Source organism: Neltuma alba, unplaced genomic scaffold (assembly GCF_004799145.2).
Source record: "Neltuma alba isolate B1F8T4 unplaced genomic scaffold, ASM479914v2 tig00010211_pilon, whole genome shotgun sequence".
Taxonomy (NCBI): Eukaryota; Viridiplantae; Streptophyta; class Magnoliopsida; order Fabales; family Fabaceae; genus Neltuma; species Neltuma alba.
In genome coordinates, this window is record NW_021635147.1 from 18,202 (window position 1) to 39,920 (window position 21,719).

The following is a 21,719-nucleotide window of genomic DNA, read 5'->3' on the forward strand; positions in this document are numbered from 1 at the left end:
TTCTAACATAAAGCAGGGTATATCTTTGGCAGATTTAATTATTCAGTCAACCGTTATAATTTGGGATAAAGCACCTATGGTAAATAAATACTGTTTTGGAGCATTGGACAAGACACTACAAGATATACTTGGTCACAATGATCATGATGCTGCAAAAAAAAATCGTTTGGCGGAAAAATTGTAATAGTAGGTGGAGATTTTAGACAAGTTTTACCTGTTATTCCAAGAGGAAGCCGCAAGGATATATTGTTTGCAACTATTGATGCTTCCTACCTATGGCAATACTGCAAACTCTTTACACTCTCTAAGAACATGAGGCTAAGAGAAACAATGAAGTAGATACTAATGGTACACTGAAGGAATTTGTAGATTGGATTATATCTGTGGGTGATGACAATATTAAACCAAAAGATGGCACTGAGGATGTTATTCCCACACCTGAAGATTTGCTACTAATGCCTTTCAGATAATCCACTAGAATGCATTATGGAACATGCCTTCCTAAATATGCAAGCACATCTAAATGATAAATCATACTTCAGAGACCGTGCTATATTGACAGCAGCTCCGGCACTTGTTAATGAAGCAAATGATTATATGCTTGCAAGATTTTTAGGAGAAGAGGTTATATATCTAAGTGGCGAGAGTATATCAAAACAAGATAATTGTTGCTAGTTCGATTGTTGAACTGCATAGTGTTGAATTCCTCAACACAATTGCTTTGTCTAGAGTACCAAATCATTGTCTTAAATTGAAAGTTGGAGCATCTATAATGTTGATGCTTAACATAGACAAGTCAATTCGAGTGTGCAATAGTACTCATCTCATTGTCACTCGCTTGGAAAAACACGTCATTGTTGCAGAAATCATTACTGGCACACATTGGATTAAACGTGTTGATTTCACGTTTAACCATAACTCTATTTGATGCATTATTGCCATTTACATTGTGTAGGAGGCAATATCCAGCTATGCTATGCTTTGCCATGACTATAAATAAGAGCCAGGGTTAGAGCATGATGAATATTGGATTGTATCTACCACGTACAGATTTTACCCACAGACACTATATGGCAATATCATGTGTGCGTCACCGAAAAGGCTTGAAGATTTTAATTCTTGATGATAATGGGCATCCTATACAAAAATCCTTCAAATGTTGTCTATAGGGACATTTTTTATAATCTTTTGAATATAGTATATCAAACTTCTTAGTGTTGGATATGTGTAGAATATCATGATGTTCTCATTTAGTTTGTTAGTCATAACTTTTATTTGTTTTTTCTTATTACGTTCTTATTTCTTTCGTTTTTATTATGAGCCGTGCAATGAACTAGCTGATTTTAAAATTAAAAAAAACTAACAAACTATTAGTTAAGATGATAAACAGTTTCATTGTTGTAAGAAGGAGAATACAAGTTGGAATCACTTGAGAATACTGAGTTATACTAAAAAAATTAAAATAAAAAAATACTAAAAAAACTCAAGAATACACAAAATTTATAAAAAAAAAATAATCAAGAATACCCATAATCTTGCAGGAAACATTCCAGGTCTCTGAATATGGAATATGGAATTTACATATTCCTCCTATATTGTCGTCCAAAATAAAAAAACAAGGCCTGGTCCCTAAATTTCCAATTTCTCCTTTCACAATACTCCACTTAACTAGTGTATGGACTGCTGAAAAGGCCCCAATTTTTTCGCTCATAAAATATCTTAAACCTTCACCGTCTCCTTACCCACAATCGAAAACTTCATTTTCCTGCCATTTTCCCGTATCATCCATGGCTTCCATCACGGCTGACCTTGCAGCTTCCTTCATTGGCGTCAGTTTTCGAACCCCAAATCCAAATCGCAATCGCTTCGCCCGAATCGGAACCACCCTCTATCCTCTGTTTTACACTTCCCAGAGAACCCATACTCAAGTTCTCTCCCACTCTTCCTTCAATGTTGCCAAGCCCAGGAGATGTGCTCGCAGGTTCACAGTTGCTGCAACCTCCACGACCACGCCCCAGAGTGAGAGTTCCGATGTTACCACCTTGATTCCCCCCGATAATCGCATCCCAGCTACTATCATTACTGGGTTTTTGGGTTCTGGAAAGGTTTACTAGTTTCGTTCAAATATTTTTTTTTCCGGGTTATCATGCCTTATCTTTTTCTCCCGCTCTTCTTTTTGGTGGTGAAGCTGATTATTCAATTCTTAGTTTGATCTTATTTATTTATTTTAATTTTACTGGTTTTGTGTCCAAGAGTTTTTCTTGCGATTTAAATATATAGGGAAATTCACCCAACCAAATATAAAAGAAAAGGAATGACACATATTTCCTTTACTGATTTTGTGAATAGGATGGATTCACTGTCTGGTCTTTAATAGTCTAAAATACATATTTGGAATTATTTACTGGTATATGATGAAGTAGCTTTTAATATCAAAAAGAAAGAATACATTTTTTTTTTTTTTGGTAATTGTTGATAATGGCTTTCTTGTGGAAGCCATGACAATGTTTTGCCTTCAGGCTTTTGCACTACAGCATTTGAACTGATATTGATATGAATTCATGTGAAAATGGGCAGACGACATTACTGAACCATATTTTGACTGCGGAGCATGGAAAGCGAATTGCAGTTATTGAGAATGAGGTGTGTGGTGGAATTTTCCTTGTTCTTCATTTATAACGTGAATGCATGATGCATGACGGCATGTGCTTGCACTGTGAGAACGGATATAATTTTGTTCACGTAGTGGTTTCTGCATGTAGTTTGGTGAAATTGACATAGACGGTTCGTTAGTAGCTGCAAAAACTACTGGGGCTGAGGATATTGTAATGCTAAACAACGGCTGCCTTTGCTGCACTGTGAGGGGTGATCTTGTGAGAATGATCGCAGAATTAGTCAGTAAGAAGAAAGGGAAGTTTGATCATATTGTTATAGAAACTACAGGTATAAACAAAAAAGCTTCTGGGCCTGAGTTGCATTTGTTTGGGCTATTGGAACTGGGACTTCTTATTTATTTGATTATTGCCTTACCAATTAACAAGCTTGTAAAGCTATGTAGAGTTTCTTCACATATTAACAATTCCCTTATAAATATGGTTATGTCGGACCTCCTCATTACAATTGTTCTTAAAATGATTTGTTTATATGTCCGCAGGTTTGGCAAATCCAGCACCGATTATTCAAACATTCTATGCAGAGGATCAGGTTTTTAATGATGTGAAGTTGGATGGTGTTGTCACCTTGGTTGATGCTAAGCATGCTAGTTTTCATCTTGATGAGATTAAACCTAAAGGTGTTGTGAACGAGGCAGTGGAACAGATTGCTTATGCTGATCGTATAATTGTAAATAAGGTATTATATAATCGTTTATCATGGAGTGGATTGAGTTTTATGAATCTGTTAAACCTCAAAACATTTGACATCTTCCAAGAGTGACCTATCAACTTTTAGTCAATTGAGCACACCAACTACTTGATAATTCTTTTTCTATTTTTAACGCCCGTAATCCATCCTTATGTTGCAATCTAGAGTTATTTTTAAAAATCTTCATGTTGTCTAAATTACTATTTATAGAGTTAACTTTCAAACTGATATCTCAGGCATGAAATGTGAGATACAAGACTCCTTAACATGTTATATTGGATTGTGCCACTTTAGCGTGCTAACCACTATTGATTTTTGGTTTAAAATTCTTCATTTTTAATTTATACGTCTGTTCCTTGTTTTGCTTATGGATCTCGACAAATTAACATGTTAACTACTGTTGATTTATCAATTATAAGAAAGCTTTTTTGTTCAGTGTGTTGTTTTTTGTTGTTAACTACGTACTTTTGGAATGTGCTATTGTTGTTTGGAAAGCAACATTTTGTTTATGCCTGAGATATAAAAGGCTAACATTCCTGTAATTGTATGTATTGCATCAGACTGATCTGGTGGGTGAATCAGACATTGCTTCTTTGGTCCAGCGGATAAGGGTTGGTGTCTTTCTCTTCAGATTATATCTAACCATTTGAATCTTGAGTTTGCTTTGATTTCATTATTTTGAAACACATTGTGAATGTTGATATTTCGCCCATGGTGTCAGAAAATAAATAGCATGGCTCATTTAAACCGTACAGAGTTTGGGAAAGTTGACTTGGATTATGTCCTTGGCATTGGGGGCTTTGATTTGGAGAGGTAACTTCTTGTGTACTGGGTTTGCATCATCTGTAAAATGGTGAGAATTTTTGGCTCACTTGCGATTTTCACCAAGGTGTTCATTTATCTTTTGTCACAAGACCCCTGCCTGCATTTACATTTTCATTTTATTTATCACGTCCGCTTTCATTTTTTGAGTATGGCAAGACTGCTGCTTGCACTTACACTTTCTTTTCTTTTTTAATCATGTCAACTTTTGTCACTTCACGCTAAAACTATTTTTTTGTAGTTGGCCTTGATAGTTGCATCCTCATGTATTTTTCTTTGCTGTTTATGGATGCATGTCTTGTGAGGTTTTTGGCAATACTTCTTGTTCTGAATTCCGACAGTGCTATTAGGCATCCATCCCTCTGCAATGGATGTTTGTGTATTTTTGCTTTTTTTCTCCCCCCTTTCTAACCCAGCTGTTTAAGCGTGGTTAAGTTGGATGCTTGTGTATGCGTGAGTAAAAAATTTTGATGCAATTTTTACATCTTTGCTATTGTTTTTTCAAAATAAAAGCAAGACAGGTTTATGACTTTATGGATGCATGTGTAGGTTTACATGTCAACATCACATGATTAGGTCTTCCAAGAAATTTCACGTGTCGTTCTTTTTAATCAATTCACATGCCCTATTTTCTGGGAGAACATAGAAGCAGAGACATGAGAAACCTTACCCTAGTCTAGTCCTTTATTTTATTTTACTTTAATTTAATTTCCAGGATTGAGAGTGCTGTTGATGTTGAAGGCTCAAAGGAAGATCACGATCATAGCCATGACCATGATCACCACCATCACCATGACCATGAGCATGGTATCTGTTAATTTATAACCTAAGCCAATACTTGTTACCTGACATGCTGTTCTTGTTTAGCTGTGTTTCCTGAGTGCCACGTGTAATATTAGTCTTACTTAAGGAGTATAATGTATCCAATCTTCATAGCTGAGTTGACTCTGTCGATGTAGATCATAATTTGCTATATTTACGAGTATGGAGTGCTGATAATTTACGGTCACTTCTCTATTCAATGTTTGGCAAGTTCTATTGAGGCATTTTATAAAATATTTTCTTCACTTTGTGGTTATGTTATGAAGTAAAAGAGCAATCCATTTCTATGTATGTGCAGAACACCATAATGGGCACCATTCTCACGATCACAGCCATGATCCTGGTGTTACGTCTGTGAGCATTGTTTGTGAGGGAAGTTTAGACCTTGAGAAGGTTGGTATTAGCATCACTCTCTCGTGCTTGTAGCATGCCTTGTATTCTAGATTTTTGTCTGTAAATAGAATGGTTGACAATTAATATGATTATGATGACTTTACATTTTCAGGCTAACATGTGGCTTGGCACATTGTTGTTGGAACGAAGTGAAGACATTTATAGGATGAAGGGCCTTCTATCTGTTCAAGGAATGGACGAGAGATTTGTCTTTCAGGTACTTTTTGTTCCCTTATCATGAAGAGATTTTCAGAGTGTGACTTCCTATTAGCAGATAAATGAATGCTATTTTTTGTGTATTAGCAGTTAATGATGATAAAGATGGTGCTTCCATTAAACTTTCTGCATGCGTAACATATGATAGCAAACTAGGCATTCCTCGGAGCAAGACATTTAGGTGCATTATTTCAATTTTCTGATATCAAATCGTATAAGTAACTGAATGTTCAAAACTTTTTCATTTAGCCCTTTATTGACGTGATGTACTGGGCATGTTTGAATTTCATGGTTTTATTTTATAAGATCCATTATGTGTATGTTGTGGTTCCCCAATTTCCTTTGGGCTTAATGAATGGATGGTTGGATGTTAATTTTTATTTGGTAGGAAGAACTTTCTATTCCAAAAATCTCCCAAATTTTCCTTGTATGCATGGATGAATGAATTCCACTGTATATAGCTTGTAAGTGGTGCCGTTCGCATTTTATATTTGATATTTGATTAAAAGGAAGACTACTAAGAGTCATGGCAAGTTAGTGGGAAATCCATCGTTATCCTTCCCTTTTCATTAATAACCCCTAAACTAGAGTAGGATTTAAGCCTTTCTTTATATAGTGTTTAGTTGTATTATGAATATGATGAATGCAATCAGAGTACTCAAGGGCTTGCTTGATTGCGCCATTGCAAACAAATTCTTTTTACTGCACAAAAACAAAATATATAATGTTTCGAGGGGTCTACCTTGTGCTTCTGTACTTTCGAAGGAGATTGATTTTTATTACTTGTGGAGGATACTCTTCTGATAATACATATCATTTTGCAAACTCTTGTCATCATTACGCAATATTAACCATAATTTTTTATTACTGTTGCTTAGGAACATGAGATCTTTAGTCCCTGAAATTTGATCTCATTTTGGTTTTGGTCTGAAATTTGAAACAAGTGATTTTGGTTTTCTGTGACCAAAAACATTGTTCGAGGAACCAAAAATCTTTAGAGGGACCAAAATGAGATTAGATTTCAGCTACCAAAACCATTAGTTTCAAATTTCCAAGTTCAAAACCAAAAAGAGATCAAACTTCAGGGACTAAAAATGATATTAACTCTTCATAAAATCTCGCTCCTCTCTCCCTCCCTTCCTTTGTTTTTCTTATTCATCCATTTTAGTTTGCACACCAAATGGCTCCTATGTATACTCCTCTATCGTTTTATCCTCACGTGTGTGCTCGTACTTATGCGTGCGCATAATCAGACAGCTCAAGTAGACGGCTTTTGCTCCCTTTATATTAGTTCATGACTTAATGTGTTATGATGATTTTGCTGAATAGATCTTTTTCTGGTTTTGTGGCAGGGAGTACATGACATATTTCAAGGTTCACCAGATCGGTTGTGGGGGGCAGATGAACCAAGGGTTAACAAAATCGTATTCATTGGAAAGAACTTGAATGCTGAGGAATTGGAAAAGGGGTTTAAAGCCTGCGTGCTGTGATGCTAACACTTTGATTCTAACCTCAGATTTCACCCTATGGCTGATTGCGTTTTGGGGTATTTTAGATGTGAGCCTCTGGATCATATTCATATACCATTGCTATGTACAACTCTGAACTGATTTTGATTATATAAATATATGGGAAGCAACACAAAATGGCAATTTATAAGCAAGCTTCTGTCTTTTCTGGGTTCTCCTTTTTGAATGATTCAAGTCGGCTTGAACTCTTCAGTATCAACACCAATAAATGTTGACGCAAAGAACAAAAATAATGGGAAACTTGATCGAATGATTTGGATCAGATTTCTTGAGCCTGCATGCATGTAACAACATTTCATAATCTGCTCTTTGACCTGGTCATGATTTGTACCTGTTAATGGACTATTCATTATCATTTTAACTTGACCATGTGTGTTTGGGGGCTTTCTTAGATGGGTTTGTTGATTGACACTCGTAATCTTTGATCACAAAGTTCTTGTATGACAAAAATTGGGTGGATTAATTAATATTTATGATTTCTATTGCTTCCAAATAGGGCCTGCTTTGATTAGTTAGTTGGAAATCAATGGTACAAAATTAGTAGTTATTACGTCAAGAGTTTTGATATATAGAGTAAAAAATAAATTTCAAATTGTTTTTATGAACTGAAAAAATGAAAGATTTTGTAATTCATGGTTTGCTGCAAAACTTGAACATTGTAATTAAAGAAAAAAAAGGGGAAATGGGTTCACAAAAAAGAAGGGAAACAAAGCAAATAAAAGAAATAATATGGGAAAAATAGCTATAAAATACTCGTTAAATTTTAAAATAATAAATAAATGATGTTGACTATTTTTATAAAGATATTGACTATTCTTATAAAGGTTTTGGCATATTAAAACCTTATGAGTTATGTGATAAAAAAATAAAATAAATTAATCTAAAAAAGTAAAAAAGAAAATAATAATTGGATGGTCAAGGATGTTAGAATGTAATGCAAACTAAGCCCTTATAATTCCATTTGATTCAATTCCATTGCAACATTGCAAGTGTAATTTAAATTATATTACCATGATATTCGTGTTTGGTTTGAATTGCACATTTTTTAGTAATCCTAATTCATAAGTTCCCCCTATGAATAGATATTAATTAGTAAACTATTTTTTGTAGGGTTTTATATGCCTTTTTTGCCCTCAATATCTAATGCGAAAAGACAATAGTCAACCCCCAAACACACATCCCTTGTCTCATATTCCTTTCCTTCTACTTTTTATCTGCTCTACCTCCTCCTCCACCTCTCCAGCATTGCGCACTGTTGATCACATATTAATATTAATTGATATTGATCAGTATACCAATTTGAGCATATTATTGATTTATAAATAGTAGTATAACACATTTTGAATTTTATATCGTTTGTGGGAGACCTAATTGGATTTATATGCTGTACCTTATTAGCAAGCTCAACTTAATTTTATTAGGTATTATGTGTATGAATTTTATTAGGTATTTGTCATTAATAAAACTTTTAATGAGAAATTATTCTCTAATTTTTCACGTGTATCGATGTATGCAAACAAAATTTTTAAGATCCATTTTTTTTTGTGGAAGCCGTTGATAATCCAACATAACGATTAACGAGTGGAGGAATAAAAATAAAAATTAAAGTCCATTTAATTTATTTATACTCAAATAAATAATATTGAAATTAATTAATTAATATTAAATAAATTTAGTAGTAGTACGTAATCCCCGACTAATTACATCTCCACTAACCAAACACCTAAAATTTCCATTGACAAATAGCTCATGCCAATACCCAAAGCCACAATGCAAACAAATTAAAGGAGTTCATTTTCTTTGTCTTTGTCCCTTTTTATCAATTTTTTAACAGATATTTTAAAAAAAATTAAGTTTTTAACTAAAAATATCGTTTATACAATTCTCAATTAATCACCACAAAAAACATAAATTCCCACTCAATTACGACGGCAGCCACTTGATTTGGATTAGATACTTCAAATCAACATGTTGCCTTTTTAATTTTATTTTAACTAATTCAAATCAATATTTAATAATTTGATTTCAAAGATGCAATCAACATTACATAAATAGAAATAAGAAAATGATAATAATAATAATGACAACCTTGTGCTGTAAGGATAATTAAGAATAATATCCAGTCCAGATTAGAAGGGACAAGATAATGATATCGTTGGCGGAAAAAAAAAAAAACGTGTACTTTATCCAGAAATTGACTTTAAACGTTGTAATATGGATGGGAACATAAGAAGGAATAGGGAATTGCAACGTAATAATTAACTAATTATAATTTACCTAATTAATAATATTACTTATCTGTGTCCAACTTAAATCCTATCATATCCCACACCTCAGAGATTAAATAAGCCATTTAAACAATTAAGTTTTTGGCTGCGCGCGCGCATGTGTAAGTATATACTCCTCCGGTCCTTATTATAAGACCCCATTTGACTTTTTATTTGGTTCTAATTATAAGACCCCAATCCATTTTGTCTCTTATATTTATGCATTTTTTTCCAAGATAATCCTTCTAATAATGATAGTTTTAGCCAATATACTTAATTAGCAAGGATATTTTAGGAATGACAACACTTATTTATTATAAATAACCAACTTAACTTACTTCCTTAATCTCCTTAAATAAGTCAATTGGGTCTTATAATTAGAACCGGAGGAGTATATATGTATATGTATGTATCTACCGTTGCCTAAATCCCATTCATAGTGATCCGTCTTTGAATAACTCATCATGGTGTCCCCCCCCCCCCTCTATTTGTGAATATCTTTCTTTCTGATTCTTCTATTTGTAACTTTGCTTTCTGGGTTGATTTGCAGGAAAACAACAAAACTACAGAGATCGGATATGAAGAGGTTTGTTTTACGCATCTTATATTACTACTACTACCTCCACCACTATTATTATACATGTGTTGTGCATTCTTGGCTTAATTACTAAAATTTATACAAATTTTAATTTATATTATATACATGTTTTCGATCTTGAGCCGTACGTATTAATTGGTTGTATGGTGGATTCTTATTAGGACTTTGTATTGAACTCGAGAGGAATGAAACTGGTAACAACGAGATGGGTTCCAAAGGAGAAAGCAGCAAAAGCCCTAGTATTTATATGCCATGGCTACGCCATGGAATGCAGCATCACCATGAGCAGTACGTGTTTACAGAATTCTCATATGATGATGGATGATTATGATGATGATGATATATATATGTGTGTGTGAAGCTTATATAATTAATTAATTAAAAAGGAATGAAAGTGCAGGCACAGCGAGGAGGCTGGCAAAGGCAGGTTATGAAGTTTATGTAATTGATTATGAAGGACATGGGAAATCAGATGGACTTCCAGCTTTGGTCACTGACTTTGATTCACTCGTTGATGACTGCTCCCAGTATTACTCCTCCGTTTCTGTTATCCTCTCTATTCATATAGTACTTCCTCCCCTCTGATTTTAAATAACTAATTTACGTAGATTAAAGAAATTAATTGTGTTAATTATTTTTTTTAAAAACTACATTGATTTCTTCAAGATATTTTTTTAATTTTTTTCAATGAAAACCACCTCATATGAAAAATCCTTTTCTAATATGTGCAATTCACAGGGATAATTTAAAAAAGAATTATAAATTTAAAAGACAAATGAATTAGAGTTTTATATTTAAAATCAAAATAAACCTCTTGATTAGAGCATAGATTTGGGGTAAGAGAAAGTAATTATTCTGTGTTTTTTGATTACAAAAGAAGGAAGAAGCTTACTAGTTTCACATCTAATGGAGTTGGGTATTTAAAGTTTAAACTAAGTTGGATCTCTCCCATATTAAGATATATATTTCCAACCTATGCACAAAGTCTAGGGTAGTGGGGTGATCAAAATGGAATGGACGGCTATAATTAATTTTGGATGGAATAAGATTCGAACCACTTAAATTAATCATATGAAATTTGGACCAGAAACCCGGCTTAGCAATGATCTTTTGGAAGCATCCCAATATTTGACTTTTTTTAAAAGAAAATTATTTTCTGGTTTTGATTTTCCTTTCAAACGATCAAAATCAAAAGATTTAAAAACCGATCGCCGCCGTCTGATTGTTTCATCACCGCTGAATTGTTATTTATTTATTTGCGACCCATTCAAATTTAATTTGACGCCCAAGTTAATAAAAATATTATTCAATATCTACATCATATATGACATGCAAAAGATTGAATAAATTTTTTCAATAAAATTAAGCAAAGAAATCTATTGAAACATTAGACTGAGTTGGTGATCATGATGATATTAATTTGTGTTAAAAAAATCACAGAGAAGGAAGAGCTGTGGCTCTTTTGCTTCACAGAAAGAAACCTCACTATTGGGATGGAGCTATTTTGGTTGCACCTATGTGTAAGGTTGGATTCTACTTTTCTTTTTTTTTTTTGGATGATTTCTTTAATTAACACTATAATTATATATATGGTATCTCATATCATCATATTATTTGGATATTGTTGGGCACAAATAATTTTTTTGCAACTGGGGATAAATACGTCGAGATAAGAATTCCTGATAATGATTGATGGTTTTATTTTCTCCATAAAATATCATGTTTTCCTATCCATTTTTCTATATGTGAAATATTATTATAATATTAATGTACAACAAAAATAATACAAAATAAAGATCTTGTGATCTTTATTCTTTTGCACTCTTCTTTTTTTCTTTTCTGTTCGGCCTAGGTGTCAGTCATACTTGGTTGATCTTGATTGGAATATAGGTAAAAAAAAAAAAATTAAAAATCCTCGAAAAATTAGGGTGTAAGAGATTATCACATGTACATAAGAAACATTTAGGAAAAATGACACAAAAATGATACTTAAACTTGGAAATCCCAAAATAGTCACTTTAATTTGTAAAATCCCAATTTAGTCATAGGTGACCAATTTGACATTTGTAAATTTGCTAAAATGACCATATTGTGTTTTAATTTATTTATTTTTTTAAAAAAACTAAATGCCCCCCACTGGCTGGCCAACACTGGCCACCAGAGCTTAGGTGGTTGCCGTCACCGGATCTTCGGTGGCTGCCGCCAATCGGTTGCCAAAGCTCTAGCAGCCGGAATAATATTTTTGAAAATTTTTACAACTTTAGTAAAACAGTTAACAAGTTTTGTAACACTATTAATAATTCAATATAGCAATTAATGACAGGTTTTCTAGAAAATTCAAAAAGTAGTATTTTTACAACTTCAGTAATGCCGTTAACAAGTTTCGTAATTCTATTAACAAGTTTAGTATAGTATTTAATAATAGGTTTTCTGTAAAATTCAAAATGTGACACTTTTACAACTTCAGTAACATGGTTAACAAGTCATGTAACAATATTAACAACTCTCATAAAAGGTTGATGTTTTTGATACTAGCCCTCTATGAAAATTGTATAACAAAAATTTTTCACTTATTAGGCAGCCATTAGGGTCATGAGAGTTGTTAATATCGTTATATGACTTGTTAACTGTATTACTAAAATTATAAAAATGCCGCTTTTTGAATTTTTCAGAAAACCTATTGTTATATGCTATACCAAACTTGTTAACAGAGTTATGAAACTTGTTAACGGTATTACTGAAGTAGTAAAAATGCTACTTTTTGAATTTTTTGAAAACCTATTACTAACTGCTATACTGAACTTATTAAAAGCATTACAAAATTTATTAACCGTTTTACTGAAGTTGTAAATATTTTCAAAAAAAGTAGTTACTAAGGTTGAAAAAATGCCATTTTTTAAAACTTTTTAGAAAACCTGTTATTAAATGCTATATCATAGTTGTTAATAAATTATGAAACTTGTTAACGGCATTAATGAAGTTGTAAAAATGCTACTTTTTGAATTTTCTGAAAAATCTATTATTAACTGCTATACTGAACTTGTTAATAGCATTACAAAATGTGCCATTTTACTAAAATTGTAAAAATTTTCAAAAAAAGTAGTTACTAAAGTTATAAAAATGCTATTTTTTTGAATTTTTTAGAAAACCTATTGTTAAATGTTATACCGTGGTTGTCAATAGAATTATAGAACTTGTTAACAGCATTACTGAAGTTGTAAAAATGTTACTTTTTGAATTTTCTGAAAAACCTGTTGTTAATTGTTATACTGAATTTGTTAATAGCATTACAAAACTTGTTAACGGTTTTACTGAAATTGTAAAAATTTTCAAAAAAATTGTTTTTGGCCGACAATCACCGGAGCTTCGATGACAGCAACCACCTGAGCTTTGGCAGCCGTTGTCAACACCGGAGCTCTGGCAGCCAACTAGCCAGTGGGGCATTTGGGTTTTTGAAAAACAATAAATAAATTAAAGGGCAATATGGTCATTTCAGTAAATTTACAAATGTCAAATTGGTCACTTATCACTAAATTAGGATTTTGCAAATTCAAGTAATCATTTTAGCATTTTCAAGTTTAAGTATCATAAAAAAAATTAGCCAAACACCCATAAAAATCAGTAACCATGGTTTTGGTCCAAAAACCATGGTTTTGTGAGAAGCATTTTGAATCTGCTTCTGGAAAAAAAAATGGAAGAGTATCAGCTGGTTCTGGGGAGAAGCATTTTGACTAGACACATATACTCCTTTGGTCCTTCACTGTTCAGAGGTAGTATATTGTTTTTTTTTTTTTTACTAGAAAAGAGGTAGTACACTTCGGTATTGTTTTTTTCATTTTTTTATTCACTTCTTTTCTATTTACAAAAAATTATTCATCTTTTTCAAAAATATTTTCAATCTTATATTTTATATTAAAGATGAGAGGTAGTATGTTATAAAACCAGTTATGAAAAAATGTTATAGAATTTCATGTTTAAAATCCTTAAAGCAAATTAATATTTTTCTGTTAGAAAAAAATAATCATTTTTCTATAAACATATTTAATCTTATAATTTATAAATATATATACACATATTAATTATTTATTAATTATATTATCTTATATATTATATTAATTATGTTAGTAAAAATTATTTTATTAACAATTTTATTCCTTCAAATTAAAATATATTATAAAATCTATCCCTTATATAATTATCATATTAACTTATGCCCTTTTTAGTAATTTGCACATGTAAATAGTGCTTTTGGTAACAACTATTCAAACACTCTTACTTCTCAAATCACTTTTTTACAAAATCTATTCTCTCCAAAATCTATTCTCTAGAAGCTATTCTCCAAACTATAGTTTGGTTTCATCCAAACACCCCCTAAAGGAGTTACTTATCCATGAAATATAATACAATAATCAATGACTGAATTATATGCATAAATCTAAAAGCTTTGGTTGTATTTCCTAGTTTAGGAGTATCCTATTTGATTTTGACATTTAGTAGCCACAGGAATTTGATTTTATTTTGTTTAAAAAAAAAGAATATTTCAAAGACTTATATAAAAAACATTTGTTTATGATACACATAATTTAATACCTACTGTTAATTCAATTGTGATAACATGTAACATCTTCTTTTAAGGAAGGGTTAAGGTGCATCTAGCATTTTAAAATATTTTTTCTAGTTCATTTAGCACCTTAAAATATTTTATAGTGTATCCAGCATCTTAAAGTATTTTTCAAGTGTATTCAACACTTTAAAGTATTTTTTTGCCTTGGTGTTAAATGTACTAAAAAAATATTTTAGTGAGCTAAATGCACCTTAAAAAAAAAAATACCTTAGAGTATTGAATGCACTAAAAAAAATACTTCAAGGTACTAGACACACTTAAAAACAAATATTGGATGTATCATAAAATACTTTAGGCTACTAGGTACAATTGAGAAAATACTTCAAGGTGCTAAATACATATTAGCCCTTTAAACAACGTCTGGTTGATTTCATCTCTAGATTAATTAAATCTGCTGCTTGTGTATCATCATTCTATACTTAATTACAACAACCAAGTATTTAACATGTGATATTAACTAATTGAAGAACTGATCTCTTGCAAATCTAAGCATCAAATTAAAAATTGATAGATATATTTTTATATGTTATTTTTCAATTGAATTCGTTAAAAAATTATTAAAGGATTCATTTGAATAAATTATATTAATTTTACCTATTCTTAATGTTATCACTAATTTTACATCATCTAAAACTTTAGGTTGACTGATCATCATGGAATTATTAAAAATATAGTAATGTCTAAATTTGTTATTTGCCTTCACGCAAAGGTTGTCATTATATATTACTATTATAATAATTAAACTAAAGCACATAGAGTTCCAATATTTATAATAGGTTAATAACCTAAACTAGGAACTTTCTTTTTCATTTTAGTAACATCTATCAATCTTAATATTCTTTTATGGAACTTAGAAGTTGCACAGTTAGATGTAAATATTATACTAGTATTAAAATTTTTCTAAACAAAATAAGTCATATTCATTTTTTAATTACTTATTCACTTAGTTTATAATTGAATAACGAATATTCTCCCTTTAGTTAGTTGGTTTATCGTTTTTATTAACTCATGATAATATGTTAATGAAAACATTTTTTTTATTTATAATTATACAAGGCATGATGAAAAATAAAGAAGCCATGAGCCCATAGGGCTTAGAACTGACATATGGTACAGTTAACAGTTTGCTGTGAATTTTAATATTTATAGTGATAACTCTAGTATTTTGAATTATGAACCATATTATTTGATTGGAGAAATAATGAAGTAACTATGAGATTAGTTACTTGCAGATTGCAGAGGAAATGAAACCAAATATAGCAGCAATCAAAGTATTGACATTACTAAGCAAAGTTATTCCAACTTGGAAAATAATCCCAACACAAGACATAATTGATGTTGCTTTTAAAGTCCCTCAAGTCAGACATCAGGTAAATATGCTTAATTAAATTTAATTATTCACAAACTCATTATTTTATTTTATTTTCAATTGTTTCACTAATCAGGACAATTGCATCAGTTAATTAGGTGATTACATGCATGTTAATTAATTGTAGGTGAGAGCAAACCCATATTGCTACAAAGGGAGACCACGCTTGAAGACTGGCTACGAACTTCTAAGGGTCAATTCCGAAATTGAGAGCACGCTTCATGAGGTAATTTTATTCACTTATGGGCATTTGTCATTTTATAACTTTAAGAATTACTAATGTGGCTAGATTAAGAAAGTCAAATAAATCAGTTAGTTATAACAAATGTGATATAATTTTCCTAAAATATCCCTAAATTATGTTACATATCAGTTTATAATTTTTTGTTGTTGGAGATATCAATTTATTAGTTGAGTTAATTTGGAGAAAAATATAAATATGAGAGGTTTTATATTGAAGACTGAACCCAATCCCCTAACTGTTATATTGGTGATTAGAATAAGTACTCTCACAGCTCAAACATATAATTATTTGGGAAATAGCTGTCACAACGTGATTTTGTTCACCTATGAGAATTGAACCTTGAATCTTGTTCAAAGAAAATCAAGTCCCTTGATCTCATGCATGCTACATTAACTTTATCTATCTAAACTTCCAAGTTGAAAATGAAAACTTATCTTGTTTGGAACTCAAGATAATGCAACTTAAAAAGATCAAGTGTAAGGTGACTTATATATTACATCCGCTTATTAATATAAGAGTTAGATAAAGAGTTATTTTGATCCTAAATATAAGACATTAATCTACTTTGTCTTCCAAATTTATAATTTTTGGCTAGTTCCGCTAACAAAGATATTTCAGAAAATCTAATACACATTTATTACAAATAATTAATATAACTAATTTCTTTCATGTTTGTAAATTAGTTATCTAGCTTATATATTCACTACAAAAAAAATATGTATTTTGTAGCAGTTCAAATAAGACATTTCTAGCGGTTACAAAAACCGTTAGAAAATTAAGTGTAAGAAAAAATTTCTAGCGGTTATGGCAACTGCTACACAGTATGGTCAAAACGCCAGAAACTTTCTAGCGGTTAATTAACCGCTAGAAAAATCTAGTAGTAGGAGACGAAATTTCTAGCGGATAAAAACCGCTGGAAAAAGCAAAAAAATTTGTACCGGTTATATAGCCGTTAGAAAGTTATGAACCAAATCAAATTTTGTCGGGAAATTAAATTTTTGAATTGGTGCCAAAACATTTCTAGCGGTTTGAACCGCTAGAAATTTGACGTAAAATTTAAATTTCACGAAATTTGTACCTCTATTTTTTTTATTTCTAACGGTTTTGAACCACTAGAAATGTTTTTCCAGGCACAAAAAAAAATTTGTAGTTTTTTATTATTAGAAAATATAATATTATAAAGTTAAAAACCATTAAATAGATTATATTGGAGAATTTTTGTTAATTTTTATAATTAGTTATGTATTACTTTTTATATATTTGAATTTTGTAATAAACAATGTAATTAAATTGTGAGTGTGTCAAAAGAAGTGAATTTAATTTAATAAAATAATTAAATTGAAGATTTAATAAGATAGTTGAATTGAAGATGAGATAGTTTGTAATATTGAACCTAAACTGTTATGCTGAGAAGTATTTGAATCAGTTGAAGAGGGCATGACAAGTGTGAAGAAGAAAAATCAGAAGGAAAAAGAAAAATAAATATGTTAGTAAATTATAAGTAAAGACAAATAAAAGATATAAGGACTTATAAAATAAAATCCACTTACCATATAGTGAAGAGAAAGAAACCACCATGTGAGAGAGTAAGAAAAAAAGAGAGAATTATGAGGAAGAATAGGAGAGGAAAGAAAAAGATGGGGTAAATGAATGTAGAAGTGATATGATATTTATAGAGATCAGCGACATATTTGTAGCGGTTTTTTTTGTAGCGTTTTGGTGCATTTTGTGGCTATTTGTCCATTTTCTATCGTATAAGTAACCGCTAGTATTTGTAGCGGTTTGAAATTTGTAGTGGTTACCTAATCGCTACAAATTATAATTTTTTATTTTTTAAAAATCTAAACCAATTTTAATTTATACATATGTATTTATGGGAGGAAAATTTTTTTAATAATAAATTTGTAGCGGTTATGTAACCGCTACAAATTATAATTTTTTATTTTTTAAAAAACTAAACCAATTTTAATTTATACAGATGTATTTATGGAAGGAAAATTTTTTTTAATAATAAAAATTTTTGATGCTGCTATTCTTCATCATCATCCGGCCTGAAAGGACATGTTTAAAAAAATTATGTTAGAATTATAATGTATTTAGAAGAAATTAGTAATTAGTAGTTAATTATTTAAATAATTTAAGAAAAGACGTATACCTGATAATTGGCAAATTATCATCTCCTTGAGGAAAGAAGTCTTCAAAATTCGGGGGTTGGAAGGGTTCACTGTCCTAAATAATGTCACCATCACCCATGTCATAAAGATCTCGTGGCTTGAGGTGAATGACCATATTCCAATTTTTATATTTCTCGTCCTCGACATAGTAAACTTGGTGTGCCTTGGAAGCAAGGATATATGGCTCATTATCTTCAGATACACCCGTATGAATAAGTCTAGAGAAATTAACTGAGGTGATGCCCAAGTGGTCAGTAGCGAGTCCCCGTGAAGTTGTCGTATAAACCCAGGAGCACTTGAAAATTTCAAAGAAAATAATGTATTAAAAATTTCAAATACCGAATATTTAAAGACTGAACAAGTAACACATCATAATCAATTGTATTGAGAATTTCAAATATCGAATATTTAGAGACGGAACAAGTAGCACATTGTAATAAATTATACCTGAGAATTTTGGCTGGTTTCTTCTTTTGCTTTTTCCCCTTCCATACCGACTTATAGCGTGACGTCTTGCATCTCATACAAATCTCCTTGTTTGCATCATCTTCCCAGTATAACATACAGTCGTTTGGACATGCATCTATCTTCTTGTAGTTCAAGCCAAGCTTGTTAATAATCTTCTTTGCTTCATGAAAAGATGGAGGGAATTCAGCTTGGAGGAAAGCATCCCCCAGTAATTCCAACAACATGGACATCACCTTGTCAGTCATACCACACAAGCATTTAATATGATACAGCCTCACCAAGAATGACAACTTTGAATACTTTGTGCACCCAGAATAAAGAGGCTTGTCAGCTTTGCTCATGAGGTTAAAAAATTCCCGAGCAATTTCGTTTCTAAGAAACTCCGGTTGAGGCCCCTCTACTTCATCTTTGTTGGGATTCAGGCTTTCGTGAATGCCAAAAGCATCACGCACAGCATCGTTCATGGCATCGGCTTCATCCACTCGAACTCCCATCCGTGAAACTACTGGAACTGACTCAGCAACCATATCTGGCCGTTCCCCATGTAGCAACCAAACAACTGAAAGATCATGAAGCAAAATGTAAAAAAATTAAATTAAATTAGTCAAATTGGACCAAAAAAATAAAGAAATTATAATTAATACAATATTATCATACCATCTGGTCAGCTGACATCCTAAAATAGACGTAACTGGACCAGTTTTGCTCCGGGACTCCACCAGGTACATCTGCCAGTATCTCCTGCAGGGGCCTCGTCCCGTCACCTTTCTTCTCCCTCCACAGGTCGACCCTCTTATTCTTCCATGCCACCCCAAGCCTCTTGATCGTGTCGGTCATCAACTCCTCCCCTAGTATAAATTTACTTTGTGATTAAAACAATAAATTAAGTAAATAACAAATTATAAACAAACAATTAAACAATTTCAATAAAAACATATATTTATTTAACTAATTTAAAAATATTATAAATAAAATATAAATTATATCAATAACAAATCATAATTAAACAATTAAGTAATTTAAATGAAAAAATATTTTTACTCAACTAATTTAAAACTATTATAAGTAATAAATTAATGAAATCAATAACAAATTATTTTCAAACAATAAAGTAGTTTAAATAAAAAAATATATATTCATTTAACTACTTTAAAAATATTATAAATAACAAATAAATTAAATAAATAAAAAATTACAATCAAACAATTAAATAATTTGAAAAAAAATAAATTAAATGGTTGTCAAATTTAAAAAAGTTAAATAAATACTTACCCTCAAATTCCACCTCAAAACCGGCCTGATGTCTAGGAGCAGGACGCTGCTCAACATGGGGATTCTCATTCCCCTGAACCTGCTCCTCCTCCTCCTCCATCAGCATCAGCATCAGCATAAGGTTGTTCATCCCCAATAAAATGAGCCTCCTCAGTCCGTTCGATATCGTCCTGCTCCATAAAGCTGAGGAGATCCTCCTCGTTGAGATCGTAGTCATGAATGCTGGGGAATGGCTCACCACCATCATGACCACTATCACGACGATCCTCACTGGGTCCTGCCCTCTCAGGATCAACTGGCTCCTTCCCTGGCCAACGACTCATCCTAATAACAACAAATAGTAATTATTTATAAATAAAATAAAAAGAGAAATTATTTATACACAGAAATATAATAAATTAAATTAAAAAATAAGAATAGAAATTATTTATAAATAAATTACTATTTCTACCTGAAAATAGGGATCTGCAACAGAATCCGAGCTCGGATATGTTTCGTGGAGAGAATTCGGCAGAGCTTCGCTTCACGAATGAATGAAACAGTGAAAATGACCGTGGGGGTATATATAGGTAGCAAATTTCTAACGGTTTTACCTAAACCGCTAGAAATTTCTAGCGGTTGTCACTAAAACCGCTAGAAATGTCTAATGGTTAGCTGTCGCATTTAGGGCACCTCAGGAAATATACAAATTTTCTATCGGTTTCTAAGTAAACCGCTAGAAATTTCTTGCGGTTTTGGCGACAACCGCTAGAAACTGCTAACGGTTATTAAAACCACCTCGGGAAAATTAAATATTTTCGAAAACCGCTAGAAAAATGTATGATTTACTAACGGTTTACCGAACCGCTAGAAAATTGGACGACTCTTTGCATTCTCTAGCGGTTTGGTCACCCAAACCGCTAGAAAATAAACGCTAGAATTTTGGCACCCATAAACGCTAGAATTTTGGCACCAAGTTTGCACCAAAACCCGAGAAGAGTTCTAGCTGTGATTTTCTAGCGGTTAGCATATAGCCACTAGAAAATTGCGGGCCCATAATCTTTATGGCCAAAGTGATGCTAATTTCTAGCAGTTTTTCATAAAAACGGCTAAAAATACGTAAATTTGTAGCGGTTTTGTTTGAACCGCTAGAAATATTCCGCTGCTAACTTGCTATTTTCTAGTAGTGATTAAAAATAAGAATTGAAATTTTACAGAAGAAAAAGGATGACAAGTTTATGTGTTTGGTTACAGGTATCCTTGCCGTTTTTGGTACTGCATGGAGAAGATGACAAAGTAACAGACCCATTAGTGAGTAGTGAATTGTACGAAGTCGCGTCAAGCACAGACAAGACCCTCAAGTTATACCCTGAAATTTGGCATGGACTCTTGTATGGTGAGCGGCGTGAGCCTCCTGGGAATCTCAACCTTGTCTTCTCAGATATCATCTCATGGCTTGACGACAGATCTTCGTTTTCAAACTCCAGACTAGACAACGAGCTCAAACACTTCAATGAACCTCTTGTTAAATGAATTACGTACACGTATTCTTGTTAATTTGTCATTATATATATATAAA

General features: G+C 31.8%; 2 protein-coding genes across 4 annotated transcripts; both read left to right on the top strand.

Moving 5' to 3' along the window:
- Window positions 1-1,694: 1,694 nt before the first annotated feature.
- Window positions 1,695-7,279, top strand: LOC114754853 (P-loop guanosine triphosphatase YjiA). 3 transcript variants are annotated; one of them, XM_028943696.1, is made up of 12 exons: window positions 1,695-2,105; window positions 2,578-2,643; window positions 2,763-2,943; window positions 3,155-3,351; window positions 3,924-3,974; window positions 4,085-4,176; window positions 4,901-4,992; window positions 5,145-5,213; window positions 5,306-5,400; window positions 5,513-5,617; window positions 5,707-5,797; window positions 6,969-7,048. In XM_028943696.1, exons 1-11 carry the CDS (start codon window positions 1,788-1,790, stop codon window positions 5,752-5,754), a joined length of 1,314 nt encoding a protein of 437 aa, XP_028799529.1. In that variant the 5' UTR covers window positions 1,695-1,787; the 3' UTR covers window positions 5,755-5,797; window positions 6,969-7,048. The 3 variants fall into 3 exon arrangements, with proteins under 3 accessions (XP_028799529.1, XP_028799526.1, XP_028799528.1); XM_028943693.1 differs by lacking the exon at window positions 5,707-5,797 and having other exon boundaries at window positions 1,698-2,105; window positions 6,969-7,279; XM_028943695.1 differs by lacking the exons at window positions 5,145-5,213; window positions 5,707-5,797 and having other exon boundaries at window positions 1,701-2,105; window positions 6,969-7,279.
- On the top strand, window positions 7,262-21,674 carry LOC114754852 (caffeoylshikimate esterase-like). Its single transcript, XM_028943692.1, has 8 exons — window positions 7,262-7,279; window positions 10,172-10,298; window positions 10,411-10,577; window positions 10,833-10,846; window positions 11,451-11,535; window positions 15,867-16,004; window positions 16,131-16,229; window positions 21,395-21,674. The coding sequence occupies exons 1-8, from the start codon at window positions 7,262-7,264 to the stop codon at window positions 21,671-21,673; spliced, it is 927 nt and encodes a 308-aa protein (XP_028799525.1). The 3' UTR covers window position 21,674.
- Window positions 21,675-21,719: the final 45 nt, after the last annotated feature.